The sequence below is a fragment of the Suillus subalutaceus genome, assembly GCF_016647625.1.
Source record: "Suillus subalutaceus strain FC151 chromosome Unknown DFJ58scaffold_181, whole genome shotgun sequence".
NCBI classification, from domain to species: Eukaryota; Fungi; Basidiomycota; class Agaricomycetes; order Boletales; family Suillaceae; genus Suillus; species Suillus subalutaceus.
This window is the reverse complement of record NW_024540430.1, coordinates 75,576-100,104: the sequence shown is the minus strand read 5'-3', so window position 1 is coordinate 100,104 and position 24,529 is coordinate 75,576. Positions and strand designations below refer to the sequence as shown.

The 24,529-nt window shown below is 45.6% G+C and overlaps 6 protein-coding genes across 6 annotated transcripts; 4 read left to right on the top strand and 2 right to left on the bottom strand.

Annotated features, from left to right (window-relative positions):
* Positions 1 to 710: 710 nt before the first annotated feature.
* On the bottom strand, positions 711 to 5,216 carry DFJ58DRAFT_846661 (uncharacterized protein; the record flags this gene model as incomplete). Its single annotated transcript, XM_041393337.1, has 21 exons — positions 711 to 843; positions 898 to 990; positions 1,052 to 1,128; positions 1,180 to 1,335; positions 1,391 to 1,458; positions 1,520 to 1,616; positions 1,663 to 1,986; positions 2,066 to 2,127; positions 2,181 to 2,297; positions 2,349 to 2,448; positions 2,499 to 2,656; positions 2,929 to 3,190; positions 3,245 to 3,396; positions 3,465 to 3,551; positions 3,722 to 3,800; positions 3,847 to 3,962; positions 4,073 to 4,173; positions 4,468 to 4,538; positions 4,650 to 4,708; positions 4,791 to 5,008; positions 5,083 to 5,216. The coding sequence occupies 21 exons, from the start codon at positions 5,214 to 5,216 to the stop codon at positions 711 to 713; spliced, it is 2,664 nt and encodes an 887-aa protein (XP_041237417.1).
* A 673-nt stretch (positions 5,217 to 5,889) lies between these two features.
* Positions 5,890 to 6,553, top strand: DFJ58DRAFT_846660 (uncharacterized protein; the record flags this gene model as incomplete). The annotated part of the gene is made up of 3 exons (XM_041393336.1): positions 5,890 to 6,021; positions 6,061 to 6,239; positions 6,304 to 6,553. The coding sequence occupies 3 exons, from the start codon at positions 5,890 to 5,892 to the stop codon at positions 6,551 to 6,553; spliced, it is 561 nt and encodes a 186-aa protein (XP_041237416.1).
* Positions 6,554 to 12,216: 5,663 nt separating this feature from the next.
* On the top strand, positions 12,217 to 13,460 carry DFJ58DRAFT_734596 (uncharacterized protein; the record flags this gene model as incomplete). Its single annotated transcript, XM_041386517.1, has 4 exons — positions 12,217 to 12,321; positions 12,386 to 12,617; positions 12,675 to 12,871; positions 13,350 to 13,460. 4 exons carry the CDS (start codon positions 12,217 to 12,219, stop codon positions 13,458 to 13,460), a joined length of 645 nt encoding a protein of 214 aa, XP_041237415.1.
* A 1,095-nt stretch (positions 13,461 to 14,555) lies between these two features.
* Positions 14,556 to 15,349, bottom strand: DFJ58DRAFT_846659 (uncharacterized protein; the record flags this gene model as incomplete). The annotated part of the gene is made up of 8 exons (XM_041393335.1): positions 14,556 to 14,563; positions 14,605 to 14,650; positions 14,700 to 14,773; positions 14,823 to 14,883; positions 14,939 to 15,061; positions 15,126 to 15,135; positions 15,206 to 15,269; positions 15,319 to 15,349. 8 exons carry the CDS (start codon positions 15,347 to 15,349, stop codon positions 14,556 to 14,558), a joined length of 417 nt encoding a protein of 138 aa, XP_041237414.1.
* An 838-nt stretch (positions 15,350 to 16,187) lies between these two features.
* DFJ58DRAFT_846658 (uncharacterized protein) lies at positions 16,188 to 20,298 on the top strand (the record flags this gene model as incomplete). Its single annotated transcript, XM_041393334.1, has 16 exons — positions 16,188 to 16,325; positions 16,378 to 16,581; positions 16,631 to 16,683; positions 16,820 to 17,036; positions 17,086 to 17,219; positions 17,271 to 17,555; positions 17,614 to 17,727; positions 17,808 to 17,842; positions 18,229 to 18,335; positions 18,399 to 18,664; positions 18,750 to 18,896; positions 18,945 to 19,060; positions 19,120 to 19,293; positions 19,351 to 19,481; positions 19,552 to 19,832; positions 19,884 to 20,298. The coding sequence occupies 16 exons, from the start codon at positions 16,188 to 16,190 to the stop codon at positions 20,296 to 20,298; spliced, it is 2,817 nt and encodes a 938-aa protein (XP_041237413.1).
* Positions 20,299 to 22,212: 1,914 nt separating this feature from the next.
* On the top strand, positions 22,213 to 23,916 carry DFJ58DRAFT_734593 (uncharacterized protein; the record flags this gene model as incomplete). Its single annotated transcript, XM_041386516.1, has 6 exons — positions 22,213 to 22,628; positions 22,685 to 22,699; positions 22,752 to 22,867; positions 22,922 to 23,237; positions 23,269 to 23,704; positions 23,755 to 23,916. The coding sequence occupies 6 exons, from the start codon at positions 22,213 to 22,215 to the stop codon at positions 23,914 to 23,916; spliced, it is 1,461 nt and encodes a 486-aa protein (XP_041237412.1).
* Positions 23,917 to 24,529: the final 613 nt, after the last annotated feature.

Sequence of the window (24,529 nt, the reverse complement as noted above, 5' to 3'; positions counted from 1 at the left end):
GGCAGCCCAATCCAAGGTCACTGAGAAGGACGCTGATGAATCCGGATCCGCTGGGGACATGGAGATGGATGGCTAAGGATTTCTGGATCCGCTTTCTCTGCTACTAATGTACTTGTATATCCGTTTTGTATTCATTGTATAGCAATAGGACCGGGTTTGTCTGGATATGCGGTGTGGAAAGCCGAGACTAGATTGGACGCGTTTCCGAGTTCCGTGGCTAGTAACCATGAAGTCTCTTCGTCCGTTCCTTCATATCCGGACCATGGGATGAGGTATAAGAGTTGGCATTGACGTCTACAATGGTCTAGCTTCAAGTCTAGGATTTCGGATATCTCATATTCTGGTTCTCCGCATCAGGAAAATATGCTAACTCTATATAGCCCAGTATAGTGCCCTATAGCCCCCCATAGACCATATGGGACCTATAGCCCCATAGCTAAGTCCCCAATTATATAGGCCTGTAGAGCACGTTATAGTGGGGTATAGCACCATATAGTCTGTCTAAAAAATTATATTCATCATAATAGGATCATTTGTATGACTATAACCATCTATACCAGGCTACATTGACCCTTATATCTTCTGTATCCTCTTGATATATGATGTTATACAGACCTATGACATTTCTATATAGCTCCATATCTCAATCAATTCATTGCGTCATCCAGATGATACATTTGTCAAATATTTATTTTACAAAATCTAGTATATCAGTTGACGACAGCATCATCAACATTTGCTACACCAGACATTGGCCTAGCATACTCCTCCATTGCATCAAAATCAACATCAGATTCATCACTGTCGCCTCCCTCTTCTCTAAGCTGGAAACGACAAGCCTCTCTATCATAGTGTTAGTAACAAGATCATATGATTTTAAAACCGCAAAACACGTACCCAATATCAGTCCACAGATCATCTCTCAATTTCTTCATATAGCCTGGAGTCTTAAGGCTATACTCAGTGAGTTTAGACAAGTAGTACTGATGTCTATGTATGACGTTCAGTAATATAACCAAAAAATATCCAAAAAAGTAAAATATATATGCACCTTGGTTGAAACACTGGTTCCTTGAACTCTACTACAACTGGTGTACCTGTGAGCATGCCTTTGTATGCACACTCTATCTGAAGATGCGTTAAGGTTAGTATGAAATATTATTGAATAATAAAACTTACTGAAGCTGCCAAAAGCGCAATAAGATTATCAGGAAGCTTTTGAAATTCTTCCTTGTAAAGCAATCCTTCAGCACCAGCGCCCTGAAAAAATTGGCCCATGAGAAGTTGCTTGATGAGGTGTGTGCGGAAAGGAAGGTTCTTGTTGAAGGTCTTGGCCTGAATACACGTCTAGTCAGTATACATATACAAAGGTAAGAAGTAGATGGCGTACTTTAATGTCCATCTCACCACTAAGGAACGGCTCCTTTCTTGTAGATATAACCCAATTAGCTATGTCGGCTGAGGAAGGAAGACAATGTTGAGATTAGATTTAAAAATATATAACCTGAAAAGACATCACCTATTTCCTTGGGACGTAAATGCTGCAACATGAAAATCACATTCTCTCTAGCCTTCCTAGCCAACTCCCCCCTTAACTGAGATGCACCTGACCATACCTAAGAACAGCGTCAGTAAGTATTCATAAAAAATTAGTGAACTTACATATGCCAATGCCCTGCCTTTGAGTGTATCATCTTCACTAATGCGATCAAACATAACCTTCATTGGGGAGCCTGATTCTTTACCAGCCTCCTTGATACAGTTCCAGGCAAAGGCGTCCTGGACATCTACAGAAGGACCAGGAAAGGCGTTCTCCAGGGCAATTTTTACTCTCAGCAGTTGATGAGCAAGATCCACCAAAGGTCCGCATCCATCTTTTTTTAAAGATGCAAGGGTAGTAGGTGGTCTGACTTCACCTTTATTGGCCCCCCTTCTGCGACGCCTGACAGCCATTTCATCTTGCGACTCATCCTTGACTTCTATTAGCTAGATGTAATATTAGTTAGCTATGAAGTCAATTAAGTATAGCAGACGTACACCATTGCCTCTCTTCTTAACCACAGACTGCTCTCCAGCTACGTCTGTCTATTGCTGAATCTGCCTCTGGGTGACGCGAATGATCTGAATCTAAAACACATGATTGTTCAAATATACTAGCTGATATGTCAATGATAACTTACCTTCACTGGCTATGGGCGTATTCTTTTTCTTAGGGTCCAAGTGAGGCAAAATATCATCAGGATTGGCATCGTCTTCTACTTCTTCATCTGTGTCCATAGGTTTTGCCTTCTTGCTCACTATATCATGGGTGATGTTATCATACACACAAAATCTTGTTGATTACGCACCTTTTTTCCTCTTGTTATGCTCCGTAATCTCATGCTCAGTATTACTCTCTTCTTCATCTAGCATGGCGTCAACATTCTTCCTCAAACCTAATTCAATGCTCTATTAGTTAGCATTTGAATATCATTACATTAGTGAAAAGCATCACTAACCTTTGCGATGATTGAGTTCAGCTTCCTTCTTTTTTGAGCTTGAAACTTCAGGAATTCGTCATACTGGTCATCAGTTATAACTTTGCTTGCTTTTGTCTTGCCTTTATTACTAGCAGGAGGAGCTGAGGAAGTAGGGGAAGGCGGTCTTTTGCCTTTGCCTTTCACTCGCATAGTGATGATAGGGTAGTAGTGAGAAAAGTGGTTCGTGTAAAAATGTAACCTGCTTATATGAGACCATGCATGTAACGTAACAAAAGGTCTACAGAATCTGGTGCATTGCAATTCTAGTGTAAGTTATACAAAAGAATGCATAGTATTGTTGTCTACCCATCCATTTTGATTCCTAATCCATGATGCAAACTCCTTGTCAGTCTGGAAAACCAAGGACGCCCTCCCCCCCTGTAGTCTAGGTTGAAATGGGTTACCTCACTAGATCTGAAGATAGCTATGTCACCATTGCGCAACTCCAGAACTAGCCCATTCTCCAACAAGCACAAGGCCCCCCCCTCAAAGTGTCCAATAGGTATCACCAAACATAGATGACGATCACCGCTGTCTCTATGAGCTTTGGTGCGAACATTGATGTTGATCACTAGAGAAATGAAAGGAACAACGGGGGGAAGAGCGTTGCCAGGCAAAACTGAGGCGACCTCCATCAGCATTTCGAACTCTTCTTGTAGGTAATTCTCCATCTACCATTGAAACAATTTAGCGCTTGGATGCTACGCAGATTTCACCGAACTTACCAACTGTCTTACCCACTCAAATAACTCCCCGTACACCTTTGAGATTGTTCCGTATACGAGTCTGTGCTGTTGTAAGTCCTGGGATATGTAGGGAATAACTTGACCATGGTTTGTGCGCATTCCTTCCTTCTCTAGCAGCCAAGGTTGAACGTCTGTTGGAGCGTAAGCCCTAGTAATTATATAACAACAAAATACTGATAGTCCATGGCCGCTAGCTTACCGATGTACAATGGCGATTGTACAAGAGAGGTGCATAGCCTGGAAAGGTCTACCTCCAGGCAAGCGCGAATCCATATCTCAAGCAAGTCTGCATTTCCGAGTGCAGCCAGTAAATTGACTTCCAGAGAAGCGCGTATGTGGGTGGGAAAGTGCAGTAGATACAAACGCCATCACGACCCATCCTTGTTTCGAAGATCTAGGTGGTGACTGACCAGAGTTCAGTGTGCAAGAGCAGTGTGGGGAGAGCCAGATACGTACCTTTGGCATGATCTGCATTGAGATTAGTAAGTATGCACCAGGTCAATTTCTTGACGCCATTGCGATAGAAAGTTTTGAGCTGTTGACAAGATAAGTACAATTGGCATCGGAACTTGCACACCCACCTTGTTGCGTAAGTCTTCCAGGCTTTTCACCCTTTCACCCGCCTCTGCTCGTAACCTCTCCGCCGCACTCCAGCTAGTGTTCAGGACCTTGTCGCGAGAGGCTTGAAGCACTTGTTCTTAGCTGATGATGGATCAAACGCTGTGTCAATGACAACATGCGCGATCTCGTCCTCCTCGATGTCGGATAATGGTGGACTATAAGGACGACCTACACCATAGAGCTCACTGTGATTGACAGTGTGTAAAGGCAGCCTTTGAAGATCAGTTGGCACAGGCGCAATGCAAGCGCGCCAAACATGTCCACTTCTACGGAGTGGTGTGAATGCGCTAAAATTTGACTGTGTTAGTCAATAGATCGCATATGAATATGCCATATGCACTTTTGGATAATGGCATCAAAAAACCGATCAGATGCTGAGAAGTCTGTGCAGTCGATATCCTTTGAGATGGAGAATCTCTCGATCAAAGCGCGAGAGAACATTGAGGTCATACTGAAGGGATGGGAGAGTCGCATGCGTGCGATGGTGGGTACAATGCGTTTCAAGAATCAGCTTTTCTTTGAGGAGAATCTATACATACATGGTTAGTAGTCTGATCGCCCAAGACAAAAGGTCCGCTTACCCCTTGGAGGTGATCGTAGCATGTCTGCTAGATGTAAGTGCGTGGTTCCAACCATGGATGCGATGGACACTCTAAGACCAAGGCCTGCGATGAGTACTAAAGCATATATGGAGCCACCACATGCGATGGCAATGAACTTGCTACCAGTAGCATGCCACTCCCAAAAAAGTGCGATAAGTGACCTTCGTCTCTGAAGGGCGGTCTTTGACTTCATTCTCATAAATCCCTTTCAGGTGTAAGCCTGTCTTGAGGCGGATGCTTTCAAAATGTGTCATTTAATCGAGCTAAGTGAAGATTCTAGATGGCGCACCTCTGACACTTACAAACAAGTGTCATGAAATTAATCATGATCATGAAATTGATACGAATGTCCTTGCCCATCATTCCTCTACACCTCACCACCAGTGATAACAAAGATTCATCGTCCACAGATGGGACTTGCACAAAATTCCCAATATCTTGAAGCCATCGAAGTGGATCGTGAATAGAAGAGAGACAATGTGCGGCTGCGAGCTCAGCAATGATTGCGGTAGCCTGATCGCTGCAAGAAATCCTAGGATCGTCTAAGGGACGTCGATGCCATGCACCTCATCGTTGAGTTTGAGGACCACTGACGGCTTGCTCTGAGTCCCAGCATCATGCTCATGCACTTCCCCCACTTCCTCCGCCCCCATCTGATCCGCCCCCACTTCCTCTCCATCTGCCTCCCATTCCTCTTCTTCCTCTCCGGGGCGCAAAACATCCTTCATAGCTAGAGCTCGAGCTCTACGTATTCATAACCGACGTGCCACCGCGGTTACAATCGTCGGGATTAGCATTAGCAACACGTGGTAGATTGGGGTCAAACCCAGGCCCAGGGGGGCTCCCCTCCTGCAGCAAGAGTTACTTTGATGGATGTCGGTGGAAGAAACATGTATTCATGGAGGGCATGCAATGCGGGGGTCAGAGGCATGTTGTTTTCCAACATCTGCATAAGATCATTGGCGCTGTCTTCCAATAAACATAAGAGGTTGTTAGCAGAATAAGTAAGGGTGCGAACGGGCACGGGCCCTGTGCTGGATCCAGACAATTCCATTGAATTGAATTGTGCGTAAGGCTAAGCGCCAAAACTTTACTTTGCACAGATATTACAAATCATCAAGCTTATGCCATCACCTCCGTTGTTCATCGCATTCCCATCACTTCACAAGTTGTCCTATCCTGTCTGGCGGTTACAAATGACTCAAGGTGACTTTATACTTCATTATTGAAAAAAACTAAGATAATGCATTGTCATTTAAATCAAAATTCATTGCATGTTTTTCCACCTTTTGATAACACATCATATGAAGTGCGTGCATGTGAACAACTGTCGAAAAGAATGACCATAATTTAGGGTTCGGACCGTGATTGGAGGGGCCCGGCATGCGCTTTCCACCAATCATGTTCTTCCGCCTTATGGGCTTCACCCATGTGTCGCGTCATGACAAGACTTCGATATCGAGCGACGGTCGCAATGCTCCTTACTCACCAATGCACTGGTGTTTGAATTCAAGTTCTGAAAAAATAATAATCGTAAGTATCTGCTTCTATCGCGGTATCCCCTTGCAATAGTACTCATGTTTGTTTGTCATCCCATCGATAAACCTTTCGGTAAATCCTGTCCCTGCGCCCCGCCACTGTGCATTCTACATCTTGACAACCAACTCTGCTTGTGTCCTCATCCTGCCATTCAAACACTTTCTGCGACATACAATGTCTTCATTTGTGCCCTTTTTCCACCTGAAACAAAGGTCATATAAATCGGTGAGCAAGGAGAGTCATACCATTGATTGTGGCTAATTTTTGATGGATAAGGTCCCAATCGCGAGGCATCATAGCCAAGACCGACAACGACGAGTACCAAAACCAAGTGGTAGCGCAGGCCCGCAAACTCAAGGCCGACCTTCAGCCAAAGGGTCAGATTAAGGACAGTGAGGAAGCTTACAAGGGCTACTTTGAGATGCCCGCAAGCGATGCGAAGGACGTCACTCGCAGGATTATCCAGGAGCTGGGACGCGACGAAGTACTCTTTCAGAATCTTGTTTGGCCGGAGGACCCTACCTGACCCCGCTGTGTGAAGGAGATTCTGAAGATATTTCGTGTGAAAGGGTTCCTCGACCAGAACAGTGAGTTCCCTATTCCATTATACATCATGTCAGCTTACGCGGATACATAGATCATTGGACGCCAGCGATAGCCTGTCCAGATCTTACACAACCCCACCACGCCACACGCAAGTAACGGGCCAAGTACCGAAGATCTTATGGCCATTTTTTTTGAATCGATTGGTAGAAGAGGTGCTAACCTTACTCGGACCGTCTCATATCCATCGAAAGTGGTCCGCCGAGTATTGTCAGAAGGTCCTTCCAGGCTCGGCTGAAGATCGCAAACCCGACATCATCCTCGTTGATTTGGACTTACCTGAAGATTGGCGTAACCTCACTACCATTGGCGAGATGAAGAAGAGTGGCGTTGACATCAAAAATCCGCTATGGTATGATGAGGTGGCGAAACGGGCAAATACAATGTACGCCAGTCAGGATTCCCGTACTTTTGCCCTGGTCTTGCAATTCCTTGGTGCCCAGTTTACCTTCGTATTTTTTGATCGTGGTGGATCTGTTTGTCTTGACGTATTAGGGATACATGAAGATAGTGAGGAATACTTCAGGCTGGTATTGTACTTATCTTTGGCCCATCGCGGTGTGTACAATCATAAATCTATGTGTTTTCCAAACATGACAACTGTTGGTACAGGTCTACTGGGATTCGACCCCACAATTGTCCACGACCCTAACAGCGACATTTGTTTCATCCAAACCAAACACTTTGGGAAGGTACCGATCGATATGGTATTATTCATCAGCAACAACCTCAATGGCCGTGCACTGTTGTCCGTCGGGTCACATTACCCAAAGATCGGATCAATCAAGCATTGAGAAACGGGCCCGAACGGCGAGGCCTTGCAGAAATGGTTGAAGGGCATGGCTGACATGGAGTCGATTTGTTGTCAAAGATACTTGGTTGGATCTCGCACGCCTCATACAGAAGGCATGGTCCTGAACTATCTACGATTGAAAGGTGTTCAGGGCGTAACTCGATCTCTCTTTGAGGGACTTGTGCTTGTCCCCCCTGCATTTGTCCTGCCGGCACTTGCCTTGAAATACAAGGAAGCCCAGGCCTCTACCGTGGCAGAGCACCGTGCACAATCGGCTTTCCTGGAATGTTCCAACACTCGCATTGGCTCGTCACAGCCTGACATCCAGTCTTAAAGCTCATGATTGCCGAGCATGATCAGGGACTTGAACGCATGGATCGGGAAAGTTTACCAGGAGCGTATTCTTACTCGACACTTCTTATACCCTCTATGTGCGCCAATCTATGAATTTTCATGCATCTATGAAGCTTTGACGGGTGTCATGGACTGTATCCGGGGTGAGTATCAACAATAACTGGTCTCAGCTGCTACTGAATGTATCGCACAGCACATGGTCAAGCCTATTCACCATACCGCATCTCAGACAATGGCTCTGAGAGTGATGAGCTATTCCCTCTATCGTTCATGCAAGCAGATACCTTGCTGTGGAACTTGGGACTTGTCCATCCCGACAAGTCTGACTGGGGTCACATAAACAATAGCAATATCAGACGTGGCTTGCTATTCGACCACGCATTTGCTTCCTGGGCCCCTCAAGACATTTCCTCACGAGGACCGCTCCCACCCAAGATCTTTGAAGACAACACACGCCCTTCCTTGCCTCCGATTTCTCAAGACGCTGCTCTCCCTCACACCACACCCAGTTTCTCTCACCCCGTCATCCGTACCTCCTCAAGACGCTGCTGTCCTTCACACCTCACCCACTTCTCCATCCCGTCTCCCCTACCTCTGCTTACACAGAGCACTCCGGCCATTCCAGTCGCCCCTGCACACCCTTTGCCCACAACTCGCAAGCCTCGCAAACGCAAAGCTGCTAAAACTCGTTCTGCAGGTCAGCAAGTTGATGCTGGTTCCAGTGTGCTTCCCGCAGGGGCTGTCGCTCAAGTTCAGCGAAAGCGGGGGATCAGTAGCATCGCAAATCCAGAACCCAGCACTTCAAAGAAACGCGCACTTCCTGAAGTGGCGAAGGTACAGGTAGAGGACAAAGGGTTCGTTCAAATCAAGGTGTCGGCATGGGGTGCTTCCAATGTGGAAGAGGACCTGCAGAATTTCGCTAATGGTGATGAGAACGGTGGGGGTCTTTATGAGCTGACGGTTAGTGCATCAACCACTATCATTATCTCTTCCTAATGGTACATTATTGACAGGGTACACGAGCATGGATGGCTGTGGATTCCATGTTTGCTCACAAACCAGGTGCAGCGCCTGTTCCACGCGTTGTGGCAACACGACCTGGAAGGTTACTACTACGTCATTCTCAGCCTTGCCTTCATGTTCAACGAACCATACGTCTTGAAGCCACTTCCAGGCAGAGACACCCCAGAAGAATCCGATCATTACCTTGGGATCTGGCTAGAAAATGCGACAGAGGAAGTTGCAATCTGGCGTGAGGCGGCAAGGAAGGAGCGCTTCTTCTGCAATCATGATGGTTTCCGACTTCTGGAAGGGCGGCTGGGTAGAGAGTGGTCCTGTGAGGCTATCAAAACGATGTTGAGAGAGATGCAGGATCTTCTCTTTTATGAGAAGGCAGTCACACATGCAGGCATGATCCGTATCATCCAGCGTGCACTCGACTCTCTATCTACAGATCATCCTGATCTCTGCAAGCCTGTGCCCATGACGGAAGAGTGGCGTAATGCGACAGGCGCCCCAGGAGTTGCCACCAGTTCATGTCGCTTACCTGCAATGCGTATGAATATTATGCATCACCAGATCGGGCGCGCAAATGCCAACATTGCATCCAATTTATTTGCGCGCATGCCCTGCCCCCCTGATGAAGAGCGAGCGCTTGGTCCAGCAAGCTCATCAAAAGTTTTGAAGGGCTCAGGAATGCGGACTCGCGATCGAGTTAGGCTTGTTGCACCCGCCCGTGTCAGTGGCAGCGAGTGGCGGGCTGATTTTGCATGTTGACTTCCTTTTGCGCTTAGTGATTGTCATTGGGGCTACTGTGTAGAGAGTATTGGACGCTTTCTTTTATCTTTATTTGATTCATATATGCCTTATCCCATTGTTTCCTGCTCTTTTTTACCTGATTGCCTGTTGTCTGTTTGCATCACGTTTTCCTTGTTGTCTGTAAGCATCACGCAGTTTGTTTAGAACATTTGTATTTCCAATGATGCTTTGGCGTAGCTTTGGGCCAGAAATAAGTACGACCTAAATATAACTCATTTGTATTGGACAACAGCTTAAAGGTTTATCAAAACTGAAGAAGTCCCACCAACGTCAATCCCCCTGTTCTATTTCAAAATACATGGTATCCCACATGCGTATGTTGGCTGAGGCCTCAATGCCTTATAGATGTCCCAGCATCTGGTTGTACACGATCTTTTAGTACTCCTAAAGGGCCTTAATGCTCACCTTCGAAATGCCACCAGCTGCAAGTGGTACAAGGCAGGAAAATGTCGTGAGTTGGATACAGAAGATGGGAGTACCAACCAAGATTCAATGGAGGATCTATCAAACACAATGGTGGATGAAGTAGATGATGAGCTTTTTCAACTAATACCACTAAATGCTCAGGGTGAGTAGCGCCTCCATTATTTTTATATTGGAAGAGGGAGGGCTTACTGTAAATATCAGGCCAATGGATGGATGCTGACCAGGGCTTTATGGACATAGATGATCCACTGGAACAGCCAGGAGTCCCTGGGCCATCCAGGCATGCACGCTCCCTGCCAGATGAGGAAGATGATAGGGTGACAGAGTGGCATCCTCATGCTGGCAAAGTGATACGCATTGACCAAAACTTACATGCCAAATGGCGTCAGAAGTTTGGTTTAACAGAAGATGAAGATGATGTGGAGATGAACGGAATAGAGATGGAGGAAGAAGATCGTTTATTCTATCCATTTGCTTCGCAGTTTGGACTGGGAGGTGGCTTGTTGGGCAGTGCAAGAGGGTATAGGACACAAGGCTTTTGACAGATTATTGGCTATTCCAGGGGTAAGTGTATTGAGCATTTATGAAGTTTTTCATATCAACTAATGTGCATTTAGGTTAGAGAACGTCTAGGGCTTCAGTATCACAATACTAGATCACTCCATCAAACTGTAGACAGTATCCCAGCTCGTGCTAAATGGCAGTCAACCCATCTTGCCTTCCATGATAAGCCTCAACATAAGCATGAGCTGCACTATAGAAACCCTTTAGATGCTATCCAGGCATTATTGGGTAATCCTGCGCACGCTAGGGATATAGTCTACAAACCATCAACTATATTCACCGACTCTACACATTCAACCAGGATCTATAATGAAATGTGGAGTGGAAGATGGTGGCATGCTGTTCAGGTGGGTGTAAGATTATCTTGGAGAACGTAACATTTCAATTAATGACATTGCAGGATAGACTACCTGACGGAGCATCTGTAGCACCTGTTATCATTGCCTCAGACAAAACTCAGCTCACACGATTCTCAGCATCAAAATCTGCATATCCCGTGTGTACTTAACTTTGGGAAATATACCCAGAGCCATGCGACGTAAACCTGGACAACATGCCTGTATACTGATAGGCTACTTATCAGTGGATAAAGTGTTGAAGGAGGAGCTGTCTGTCAAAGAAGCGTCTTCTAGAACTCAAAGACTTTTCCATGAATCCCTACGCATCATTTTGGAGCCATTGAAGCAGGCAGGAAGGACTGGAGTAGAGATTACAGGAGGGGATGGCCTAGTCCGTCTAGTTTTTCCCATTATAGCTTGCTATGTGGCCGACTATCCAGAGCAATGCTTGGCTACATGTTCCAAGTACGGGACTTGTCCTAAGTGCAAAGCTAGAGCGGACCAGTTAGCAGAAGTTCAACAATTTGCTAGACGCACGCAGTCATGGACAACCTCTGTCATCAATGAAGCCAATACCAACACAAATTCCAATGCAGCTTTTCGTCAGCACTGCATGTCACAAGATGTTGCAGGAGGTGTCTTTGAGCCATTCTGGCTTGATTTTCCTCTTTGTGATATCCACCTGGCAATAACATCAGACGTTCTCCATCAATTATATCAAGGAGTATTCAAACATATTGTGGAGTGGTGTCAAGAACTTATGGATGAAGAAGAATTGGACCGACGTATAAAAGCACTCCCCCCCTGTTATGGTGTACGGACACTTTCATAATGGTTGGTCTGGTATGGGTCAAATAGGAGGCAAGGAGAGAAAACATATGGCTAGAGTGCTATTAGGTTGTCTTATTGGCAAGGTTCCAAGAGGAGTTATCCAGGCATATCGTTCCCTCCTGGATTTCATATATCTGGCTCAATATCCAACTCATGACGACACCACTCTCCAATATATGCAAAAGGCTCTAGAGGACTTCCACCAACACAAGGAGGTTATTATCAATCTTGGAGTCAGAGACAACCTAGACATCCCAAAATTCCACTCTCTGCAACATTATTTGGAGAACATCAAAAAACTTTGGCACCACTGACAACTATAATACGGAGATGTTTGAGAGGTTTCATATAGACTTCTGCAAGGAAGCTTGGTATGCGTCAAATGGCAGAAAATGAGAAGCCTCAGATGATAGCATGGCTAACTAGAAGGGAAAAGGTTTCCTCCTTCAGAGTTATCTGAAAATGTCTATGGAGGATGAGGAGGAGGAGTTTGCGCACTCTAGATTTGGGGATCAAAGACTCCTTTTAACCAAGAGACCTCATCAAGCTAGGCGACACATTCTGGATGTCATTCAAGATCATAACTGTCAAGGCTTCAAGAAAAGATCTTATTTCGTATCTCAATTCACAGCTTTCTGATCCACACTCAAGAGGACGACTACGACACATGGATCTACCTTTTAGCCATATAGACATTTATCATGGGTTCAAGTTTTGTCTTGACTCCTTAGGAAACGACAATGATTTTGATCAGGAGGAGACAGATACAGTCAAAGCCAAACCCTCTTTAGGAGGTAAACCTGCACGCTTTGACACTGTGGTTGTGATGGATACTTCAGATTGTGAAACCACTGGTCTTAAAGGTAAGTTTCAAGTTATTAAATATTCTATGCCAGTGAGTAATTTAACCCTACCTATAGGTACAAGAATTGGTCGCTTGAAGGTCATTTTCAAATTACCTTCACAAGTATATGGCTCCGTTACTCCTGCTTGGACTAAGGATCCACTGGCTTATGTTGAGTGGTATGCACCTTTAAAGCCTGCTGCTGAAGATTATCATGAAATGTATCTTGTCAAAAAATGTCTATCTAACGCAGATGGCTTTACCCCAGGCCAAGTTATATCTCTATCTTCTATTAGACAGACATGCCAACTCATACCAAACTTTGGACGTACAGCTTTACCAATTGAATGGACCTCAGATAGTGTTTTAGATAGATGTGATACCTTTTTCTTAATTGTTTTACTTCCAAATACGCATATCAAACTTTATGGTAAAATTCTTTTTAATTATATCACATGAAGTTTTCTATAGTGCTGTATAGAGCCCCACAGCTGCCTATAGTCTATACAACACTATACTAGCTATCACAGACCGTAGCACCTATATAGAACAACAGTTTTTCCTGATCAGTGTGCTGGACCGCCACCATCTGTGGTTGCTGGACCACAACCAACCTGGTCCACCAACCTGGCAAATACTGACCAACCTATCTGTGCTGGACCACCACCATCTATGGTTGCTGGACCACAACCACCTGGTCCACCAACCTGGCAAATACTGACCAACCTATCTATATGTTTTTCTTTGATAGGTAGTGGTCTGCAACCTGGCAAATACTGACCAACCTATCTGTGCTGGACCACCACCATCTGTGGTTGCTGGACCACAACCACCTGTTGATGAATGGGTTGGTGCAGGATAAGACTTCTTGCCAGTCCTTATGCCTGGTTGGGTTTACCTTTGACAGAACAGTTATCATGTACTCTTCCCATGAGCTTCCATTATCTGGCAGGGACTCTCAAACCATAAGAGTTAAGGTTTACCATGCCCAGTTGGTTTACCTGTACTCTTCCCATGAGCTTCCATTATCTGGCAGGGACTCTCAAACCAGAAGAGTTGAGGTTTACCATGCCCGGTTGGTTTACCACACCAGGTTGGTTTACCTGTACTCTTCCCATGAGCTTTCATTATCTGGCAGGGACTCTCAAACCATAAGAGTTAAGGGTTTACCTTTGACAGAACCGTCATCATGTACTGTTCCTGAGAGCTTCCATTATCTGGCAGGGACTCTCAAACCAGAAGAGTTGAGGTTTACCATGCCTGGCTGGTTAGCCATGCCAGGTTGGTTTACCTTTTTGACGGAACAGTTATTATGTACTCTTCCAGGTACTCTTCCTGCAAGCTTCCATTATCTGGCAGGGACTCTCAAACTGTAAGAGTTAAGGTCACTTGATATTTTCAATACTGGTGGCCCACATGATATTGCAAATATCAGGGTCTTAAGGACTGGCAAGAAGTCTTATCAGTTAACCAACCTGGCATGGCCGCCAGTATTGAAAGTATGGTGTTCTCATTGGCCACCAACTTGGCATGTGTCTGTTGACCATCAGTATTCAACCTGGTGAGGCGCACAAACTTGTTTTATACATGGGCATGGCTATATTATACATGGCATGGTTAACTAACTCAGATATAGAACATTATCTATCTAAGAAAACATATAGATGATGGCACCTATGAGGTTAACCAACCTGGTGTGGTTAACTCTGTTGGACTTGATGTTGGCTTGGGCGACTTTGCTTACTAATCTACACACGGTCACGTAACTTTTCAGCTGGCCAAAAATTAAGTTTTGAAGCAAGGCCAAGTTTCAATTACAAACGACGAAAATTACTACAATTATTCAAATTATTCAAGTAAAAATTACAAAAGGGGAGCTGCGAGACTTCAATGAGGGGGCCCTCCTCACCAAAGCCTCACAGTCCAAGTGAAATTATAGGTAATAAATATAAATATACTACTGTCCTGTGTAGATGTTAGAGCGAAATTTGAAAGAAGACAGCTACTTAACTGGAGAGTGAGAGCGCTTGGTGCATGGACGAAGGTCTTGGCCTGTAGAACAAAGCAGATCAGTTAAGGTCATGAGTATCAGAGCGCTTACCATAATGAAGGAGCCGCCGGCAAGCAGCAGGGACTTGATCCCAGTCTCACAGAGCAGGAGGAAGAAGGGATGTCCTGTAGAATGAAGCATATGAGTTGAGGTCATGAGTGAGAGAGTGCTTACCATTAGGAACCGCTAACAAGAGGCAAGGACTTGATCCCCCAGTCCCAAAGAGCAGGAGCCACTGACAAGTGGCATGCACTGCGCCATCCCAGTCTCAAAGAGCAGGAGCCACTGACAAGTGGCATGCACTGCGCCATCCCAGTCCCAAAGAGCAGGAGCCACTGACAAGTGGCATGCACTGCGCTATCCCCAGTCCCAAAGAGCAGGAGCCACTGACAAATGGCATGCACTGCACTATCCTAAGTACCATAATGCTAAGTAGAACGGATATCAGCAAGCGGATGTGAGAAAAGAAGTACTTACCTTCCGGAAACTCCAGAGAAAGATAGTACATGTAGATGAAAACAATGAGTATGTAGGCGCACCAAAAAATCGGGACTTACAATTTTGGAAGGGCGACTGTCAGGACAAGCGGCATACACTGCGCTATCCCCAAGTAACATAATGCTAAGTAGAACGGATATTAGCAAGCGGATGAGAGCAAGGAAATACTTACCTTCAGGGAACTCAAGAGAAAGATAGTACATGTAAATAAAAACAATTAGTAAGTAGGTGCACCAAAAATCAAGACTTACAATTTTGGAAGGGCGACTATAAGGTAGTAGTACCTTTGAATTCTTGCAGCTGCAGCCTGCAAGAACCCAAAGGAGTACACCAGAAGTCACCCCGGAATAACAGCGCACAAAGATACAAAGAGATGAAGTATGGTTGATGACAAGAGGATGGTGGAAGGACAGATTGAACCATGAGAAGTGAAGTTGAACTTCATATACGAAGGTCAGTTTGTCATTGTTTGTTGACACAACAAACACAAAAGCGCTGACAAACAATCAGCAATGTTATTGACTTATGGATTTGTGACATGCAAATTCCACAAATTCAACATATGATGCAGACTCGCTGTGTCACATGTTGACTTTGTGGCAAGTTGAGATTGGCGTTGGTTGATTTTGATAAATAGATACAAACAAATGCGTTGCACAAACAGACGCATTGCAGCGCCACAGTGTCACGTGTCCAAACCACAAATTCAACACGTCACATTGTTAATTCCACAAATTCAACATGTGACACAGCGAGTCTGCATCATATGTTGAATTTGTGGAATTAACAATGTGACGTGTTGAATTTGTGGTTTGGACACGTGACACTGTGGCGCGTGCAACGCATCTGTTTGTGCAACGCGTTTGTTTGTATCTATTTATCAAAATCAACCAACACCAATCTCAACTTGGTTCATTTCTTTCTAAGTACGCTGAGCACTCTCTCTTTACCTTTGTTTACACTATCCTGGTAAGTCTTGTTTACTTTGTTTACTTTGTGTCATTTACTAATTATAAACCATCTATTATTAATAGCCCGATCATGGTCAAATCCAAGCAAACCTGCAAGAAGTCCACTGGTGGCACCGCGCCACGAATCGTGTTGCCATTGCCGTCAACCACCCAAGTGGTTCCTGCGCCGAAGGAGATCGAGGTTTGTGAGCCGTTCCACCACAATGAGGTATGTGGATTGCTGCATGCTTGTTTGCACTAACCTGTGTTTTCTTTTGCAGTTCTGTCTCATTTGCAGGGACGGTTCTGTTGGAGACAATCGCCTCTTCCTCTGCAACACTTGCCCACGCGTGATGTGCTCACGCTGCATGGATATTCCCCCTGCCAGTGCACACACGATCACCAAAGACAATGTCACATTTGTCTGCATCTCTTGCCATGTGGCAGGACAATACCATGGACATGTGTCTTACTCGCCCTATTTTGTAAGTTATTGTCCTTTTCTCTCTAACCAGCATTAACTTGAAGTTGTAGGGCTTTTACCGGAAGGGAAAACCCGTTTTTTGCCTCGTTCCTCCCCATCCATGGTACCCTGGAGGTCTCGCTCCTCTCTCAACTCTCTTCGGCACCCCTCCTCATGCTGCATCTTGTCCTTGTCGACCACGACACAACCGGCGGTTGATTCGAACTTGCCTCCGACTTTCTTCGGCCCTACTTCCCCAGTGGTGGATTCAACTTTCGCACTGTTGTGTTCGACATTGGCAGTGGCTCGAAGATCGAGAATTACCAGTCCAAGGCAAGTGCAATGGTTCAGGCGCTGTTGGACTCGGACTGGCCGCGCATCGTCATTGCAATCACTAACCATACTGACAACGACCATGGCAATCTGTTTGTCGGGTATGAGGGGAAGAAGCAATATGTCTCTGCCCGTGTTCACTCTGTAAGTGACCGCTATTGACTCATGTGGTACTTGCTCACTGGATTGCAAGGTTCTTGATGTTCTCCTTTCACCTTGGCATCCCTTGATTCATGGGGCGGGTGAATCATACCTGTGGCTTTTTTCTTGTGGCGCACTCATCAACAACGCGACCTCATTTGCATGCTTGCAAAAGGCGGTCATAGAGTGAGTATTTTGGTTGACCTTAGCGTCTCATAGACTAACTTAGTAAACCAGCCATCAGATGATGGCTACTATCGGCTTCAATGCTGTCTGCTTCCAACCAGGTTTCACAACGCACCTTTTGCTAGCGTTTGCGGAACTGGTAATTATTGAGCAGCTGCCCATTCATGTTGTCTTCCCTGACATGCTAGGCCAGTCCTACAAGCTGGGGCACCATAGTGATGTGTTTTTGCTGATGCCCGATGGCTCTGATTCATTGACCATCACTCAGTTCTCCTGGATGCATTCTGAACTTCGCCCATGGGGTCAGTACCTGCCGGTCCAATGCCCAGAGTGTGGGTGGGCTAATGCCTGGCGTTCTGTCTCCATGCACAAGGACTATGTCTTTGAATGCAAGAATGACAAATGCAGGAAAGGGTATACATTCTCACAACCGGCGCATCCAAGGATCCTTTTGGCAGGAAAAGGCCCAGTTCATGCTGGATTTCAATGGCCTTGACGCCCATGCCTGGTATCCCCGATGATGATGAGGATGAGGTTGCTGATTATATGCTTTTGTCTTGAGTTATTTACCTTAATGTCTCAATTCAGTGAATTTTTTGGACCTGTTTTGGATTACGCCCCTAGTGTGTAGTTAGATTTTCAATTTAACTATTTGAAGTCGTTTCTATTACCTACAGCGTCTATGTTCCTAACTTGATTGAAGTATAACTTTCAGCCGTCATCTTGATCTTGTGCTCATGTCTGAGTCATGTGGATACCACGAATTAACCATGGTGACGGCAATGTGAATTAACAGTCTGATTGAATGTACTTGGCTCTCACGTAAGAACACCATCACACATTATTGTTCCAGTGGCTCATATTCAAATTAGTTTCGGCCGGTCACCCTCCTACTTGTACCAGCTTACTCGCAGTCTCATCTCTGTTTTTTTTGGCTTAATGTCTTCTGACTGGACTGCTAGGTTTCAATCAATTCTTGATCATCACCAAAAGGCCATTTTGACCGCAGATTCAAAATCTTCTCAAAAACGTGTGGTGAAAAAGATCTGCAAGGCTATACTGGCCGCCCATGAGCAACAAGAGGAAGATTCAACCTTGCCTTCTTCCTTGAAAAAGGTAATGATTATTTAATGGTGTACTATATTTAGTTGTTTAAATCTACATGAATGCTACCTACAGGCGATAAAGCAATACTATGCCAAAATCTGTGAAGACAATGAAGAGGCACGGAAACGAGAGGCCACAAGTCGGCCCAAGGAGGTATCATTCTACAAGAAAACAGTGTCTGAATGGGATGTGGCGCAAAAATTATTTAAGCAGGAAATTGATGCGTATGACAAGGCCGAGCAGCAAAGGAAGGGCTTGCAGCATTCGATCAAGTATCGAACAGGGCATGCAAGGGAATGGTTCGGCAACATGACAACTTCACAACAGCATGAGGTCAAGTCAGCCATGAAGAAATGGAACAAGGAGGGGGCACCAGAAGAAAGTCAAGCAGCATAAGTTTGACGAAATCTACTATTGTTTCAGTCTCATATTTGCCCTAAGGTACCGTAAGAACTACCTCAAGAAAACTCTGGAAGATTTTTCAGAGCAAATCAGGCGCACCATGGGTTGTCGTGTAGTCATGCTCGTGAGTCACAAGAAAAAAGCTAGTCAGACATTGTCTGTCACTTTGTAAGTAATCCAATCATCATTGAAGTCTCAAGGCTAACTCAACTATAGCCATGAAACCGAGCCTCAGAATACCAGGAAGAGGTTTTCTGTCAGCTCAGGAGGTATCAAGGAGTGGACTTCGGCTGGATTTGAATCCTTCGCAGAATGGTCCAAGACCGAATTTTGTACGTGTTTGATTTTGTTTTAAATAATTGGGTCACTGATTGTCAACTTAAATTGATAGACCCTTCAGAGGATGAAGACCATGCCGGTTCAGACAATGAAGATGGCAGTAATGGACCTGTCATACCTGAAATTATCCTAGATGATGATGGGTATGCAATACTTCCTACGCGTGATGGCATTGGCCTCAAGGGCCAACATGAATTGATTAGAGGCATATTTCATGCTTCATACAGTAAGATCTCACATTTTCAATATGAAGGTGATATTTGATGGACTCATTGGTTTGTAGAAGTTTGCACCAGTGGCTCTAGACCTGTGCCTTGGGGTGTGATAACTGCCAGCTCATCCAATTATTTGGAACCTGGTTCAGTTCCCACTGGATTTGTGGTCAAAGACCCTTCTCATATGAAGACAGAGGAGGTAAATCGGCTTTGGAAGCATTGGGAACGATGTTTCTGCTGCAGAACAAAAGCTAGTTGTTTTTATCAAGGCCAAGGTTGGTGATGTGCGTGCGAATGTACGAAATGAAGCACAAAAAAGGAAGTCTGAGAAGAGAAGAGTAAGTGCCCTTGACTCTGACGAAGAAGACCAAGACCGGCCGGCTTCCTTAAGTGGTTCTCATGCCACAGAACATAGAACACAACCAGCCGAGCACTCCAACCAGACAACCCCAGACGACGTTGCAATCAATGACCGATATATGTTTTTAGAATCTCTTAGCAAGACTGAAAACTACTTGGAGCTTGTAGATGCTGTTAGGGATCTCGCAATGTTAGCTAATCAAAAGGTTGGGTGACTCAGAGCTATGTTTTAATCTCATAGCTCATTTGTCCAACAGCCAATTTCAGAGCAATGCTCAGGTTTGCCTACCTGGGCTGACTGGTCTTGGGGAGGATCTTATCTCCCTGAGAATGTGCATGTGTCATATGCTGCATTGAAGGCCAGTTTGGAGACACTACAGACATCTCCAATCTCAGGGGCACCATCTGCAATGCCAGTGGTTCTAGGAATTGGGCTGGAAGCAGTGGTGAACCAGGAAATGGATAGGGTTGTGGAGCAGGAGCAGGAGCAGGAACAGGAGCAGGAGCAGGATGAAGTCGAGGAGGTGGTGCAGAAAGGGAGGAAGAGAATGATTCCCCAAGCTTCATCAAGTAAATCTAAGAAGCGCAGGACTATGCCCGAGGTCCGAAGATCAGGTAGGGCAAGGCAACCTTCTAAGAAAGCCCAGAAGATATAACCTTGTATCCTACATTGCCTTTATTGCTAAGTACAATAATTATATCTACTTGTCAAGGCTTGGGCTAGAATTAAACCGGCCAGTGCAAAGGTTCAGACCTAATACAAACCGGCTAGCCCTGCCTCTACATAGGTAGATGCACACCGGCCGGTGTACTAGGTTCAGACCTACAGGCTGGCCAGCCTTGCTTCTACATAGGTAGATGCAGACCGGCCGGTGCAAAGGTCCAGACCTACAAACCGGCCAGCCTTGCCTCTACATAGGTAGATACAAACTGGCCGGTGCAAAGGTTCAGACCTACAAACCGGCCAGCCTTGCCTCTACATAGGTAGATACAAACCAGCCGGTGCACTATGTTCAAACCTACAGGCCGGCCAGCCTTGCTTCTACATAGGTAGGTGCAAACCAGCTGGTGCAAAGGTTTAGACCTACAAACCGGCCAGCTTTGCCTCTACATAGGTAGATGCAGACTGGCCGGTGCACTAGGTTCAGCCTATAAGCTGGCCAGCCTGCTTCTACATAGGTAGATGCAATGAGTACTAATGAATAGTACTGTAGTACTGTACTGGCTGGCCTATATATGATCTTTGTGATAACACTCAATATAATACATAGTCTATCAAAAGTAGTGGGGGATATGAGACCGGCCAGCACCAATGCTACATGTTAATCTAGTAGTAGGTAAGGATACTAAGGATAATGAATTGAGCTGGCCAGCAGTTATTTTACATCTACCGGCCAGCCATGCTGGTGCTAGTACATTATGATATACAGTGGACTATATAAGGCCAGCCGGCATGTATTCTACATGGACCAGCTGAGGACTGCCTGGCCATGGTTCTACTTTACATTTACCGGCCAGCCATGCTTTTAGCACGTCCTAGTACATTATTATATATAGTGGACTATATAAGGCCGGCCAGCATGTATTCTACATGGACCAGCTGAGGACTGGCCGGCCATGATTCTACTTTACATGTACCGGCCAGCCATGCTTTTAGCATGTGCTAGTACATTATATATAGTGGACTATATAAGGCCAGCCAGCATGTATTCTACATGGACCGGCCGAGGACTGGCTGGCCATGTTTCTACAAGGTTTTGGCACATCCGGGGCACTGGTTCTACGTTGGAAAATGACTGAAGTATGTGTCAGAATGCTCAACAATCTGGACCCAGTTACCGTGTGACGTGTTACCGGCTATGATGCTGCTATGTCACACCTTGGTCACAAGCTCCGCTACTAATATACATTTGACGCTCAGTGTTAACGCAACTTTGCGGGAGAAAGGTTTAGCTAGCTTTATAATTTAAACCAGATATAACAACAAATGAGAATGCTCAATACCTAGGATACAATTACGCTAGAAACTCTTGTTGGCTATGATGCTGCAACTTCGCGATATTTTCACAAACTCCTCATTGTAGTCTAGATTTACATACATACATGCCTATGTATCAACAACACAGATTTCTACGAGTATAAATGGTGATATTCAGCAGGAGCATAATAACATGCTTCTATAGTTCTCACGGCTACAATATCAAGGACTCATCAATTCACTAATGTTGGTACAAGATAACTATAACTTTGTGGATGACGACCGCCGAATTCGACAGAAGATGTAGCACCAAGTATATGACTAAGCTTACAACTCAAAGGCCCTGTAAGTCGGAATGCTGTCGACCAGGAAAGCTGCAGCAGTTTGGCTTTTCCTTGCATTCGAACGGGTCCTGACTGTATAAACACCTCTGTCGAGTCATGCGCCTTTATTCTTTTACACGGGAGTTGAAAATGATTTTGGACAATGGGATCTCGGTGAAGCGCCTGCGGTGAACGCGACAGGACATCTGGTGTTCGAAACGGCCAATTCCCTGCTTCAGCACTGGCCAAACACACGTTATCGTATCGGTATGTCTGAAAATACCGAACACCGCGCAGATATCACAATTCATCGTTTACGTCCTGTAGGTCATACAATAGTCCCAGGGACTATTCCCGTAGGCACTCTCCTCTACCACGGATCCCTGGCCGGTCCCCATTTACCGACCGCTCTGGATTGGGTGTCTGTAGAGCCAGACCATTCCATAGGTTTCTGCCATGGGTCAATCGAAACAGGGTGCTGGCACCTCACCCTTAAAGTCACTCGGCCGATGAAAGTGCTCTATTTTGACGGAAGCAGCGCTGCGAAAATTCCTGAGGGGACGATGGACACCCAAGATCTCGTGGCGTGGTCGAAGATGAAACCCGAGTGGGTGGCCAATGAAGAGCAGCGCATTATGGATCTGTGTAAATGGGGTCAGAGATATGGGGTGAATGGCTTTGTGAGGTTCATTGGATTTTGAGATGGGTCAATGATGCCTGATGCTGATATGTGAGTTATAGGATGGAAATGAATTTGTGCGAACCCATACGTAGTTGATTGGTGATTTGTTACTAACGACGGTCATAGTGAAGTCATGATCTGCGACTTCACCTCTCACACGGAGGTCGCTTCATTCTTAAATCTCGAGAACACTCGCCTCATTCCTGGCGCGCCTACGGATCCACCAGAGGACCTCAATACTGGTGAGCGACCATGTTCATGTTTTGCCATAGGTCTGATTTATTCTCGGACACTAGTGCATTATTATTATGAATTAATGCATTCTGCTTCACGGCGCGAAATGTATCCAGGAGAAACTCGGATTGTGCTTGATTTTTCTGGGCTAGTCTCTTTTTACGACACCGCTCTTGTTCCCTCCTTGGTGCCGCGCCGTGTAGGCTTGGAGCGATGGGATCATCGAGTGCAAGGAATATCATCGGAGGATATAGAACGCGTCCAAGACAGGTTAGCTCAAGCATTGACACGACCACCCGTGACAACCAGCGGCATTGACTGGAAGACTGTCCTACGGGTGGTAGTTGATAGATATGCCAGTCGCCTGGAGATGATGCAGTACCTTGCGAACATGGACGCTGGACGATAGGTCGATGTTTGGCCACGCACAACAAGTCCAGAGGCGACTGCGTACCGTGCTTTTGCCCTACACTGTGTTTGCAGCTCTACCTCCTAATACCTCTCTCACTGCAAACGCGACAAATTCGTGGGCTGCACCAGTTTTTCGGGAATGTGCTACATCGCACACGGCCTCCATTGCAGCTCATGGAACGACATTGATGCCCTCTGAGCGTTTGCTGCTGCAGGCGGTACAGGAAACTACGCGTGAAATATGCCGCGTCGTCACGAAGATGTGGGCTTCTGGGATGATGACTGGAGTCGACCCCTTGTATCCTCCAGAACAAAGCCCCGAAGCTGATCACATACGTACTCTCATTGGCGAATGGAAGGAGGATGTGACACAGTTAATGTCCTGGTTAGACTGGAGCGCGTGGGTGAAATGCCGACCTGCCTGTGGTTTTGAGGTAACACAGTCAAGTTACTTTTCTGTGAAATGACTGACCTCGTCATGTAGGAGATGTGCTACTTACCTACTTGGCCCATTGGATTTCCCGGCGATGAGCCACCATTTCAAGCCCAACGGGACAGTGCTTCCTTATGGCCCGATCCAAACACAGGTGAATGGAAGAGACCACAGCCCAAGTGTATCAGACGGCTGGAGCCATATGGTTTTTAGGATACTTGCCTGGTCTTTGTCAAATCATTGCAGTAGAGTTTCCTTTAAGCGCGGGCGATGTATGTACAAGGTTTTGGGAGCTTGACACACCGGCGGTTTAGGAGTTCCTCACTAATACTATCACCTGAGCCGTAATGTACAATCGATGGGTAATGCGCAACGCACTTCAGAGCTCAGAAATCAACATATATTTCAATCGGAACAGCCGCAGGACAAGTATGATCAATAAGCCTGTTAAATCTAAATCGACGCTGTGGAGCCTTCCTGAGATAAAATATTGCGCAAGTGTACCCAAAATGAGTGGTTTTTGGACACTGAAACCAAGATCCACCCAGCTCCCATGAACCTGTCAACATAGAAAATTCAACATATGTAAAATACACCCTTCCGAATCTACTCCAGGCGTTTCTATGTCAATAGAACAGCACCACAGCGTGCTATTCACAATTCATGAGCGCAGCGTGACAGTCAGGCTAAATCAGGAAATCACACTGTTGGCTTAGTTGAGTGACTCGAGTCTCCCCTTTGTCGCATTAGGCGGCGTTGTTGAACTCATTCGCTTTGAGCGCTGTCGGACTTTGGAGATCGCCTTGGACACAAGATGTAGCGCCAA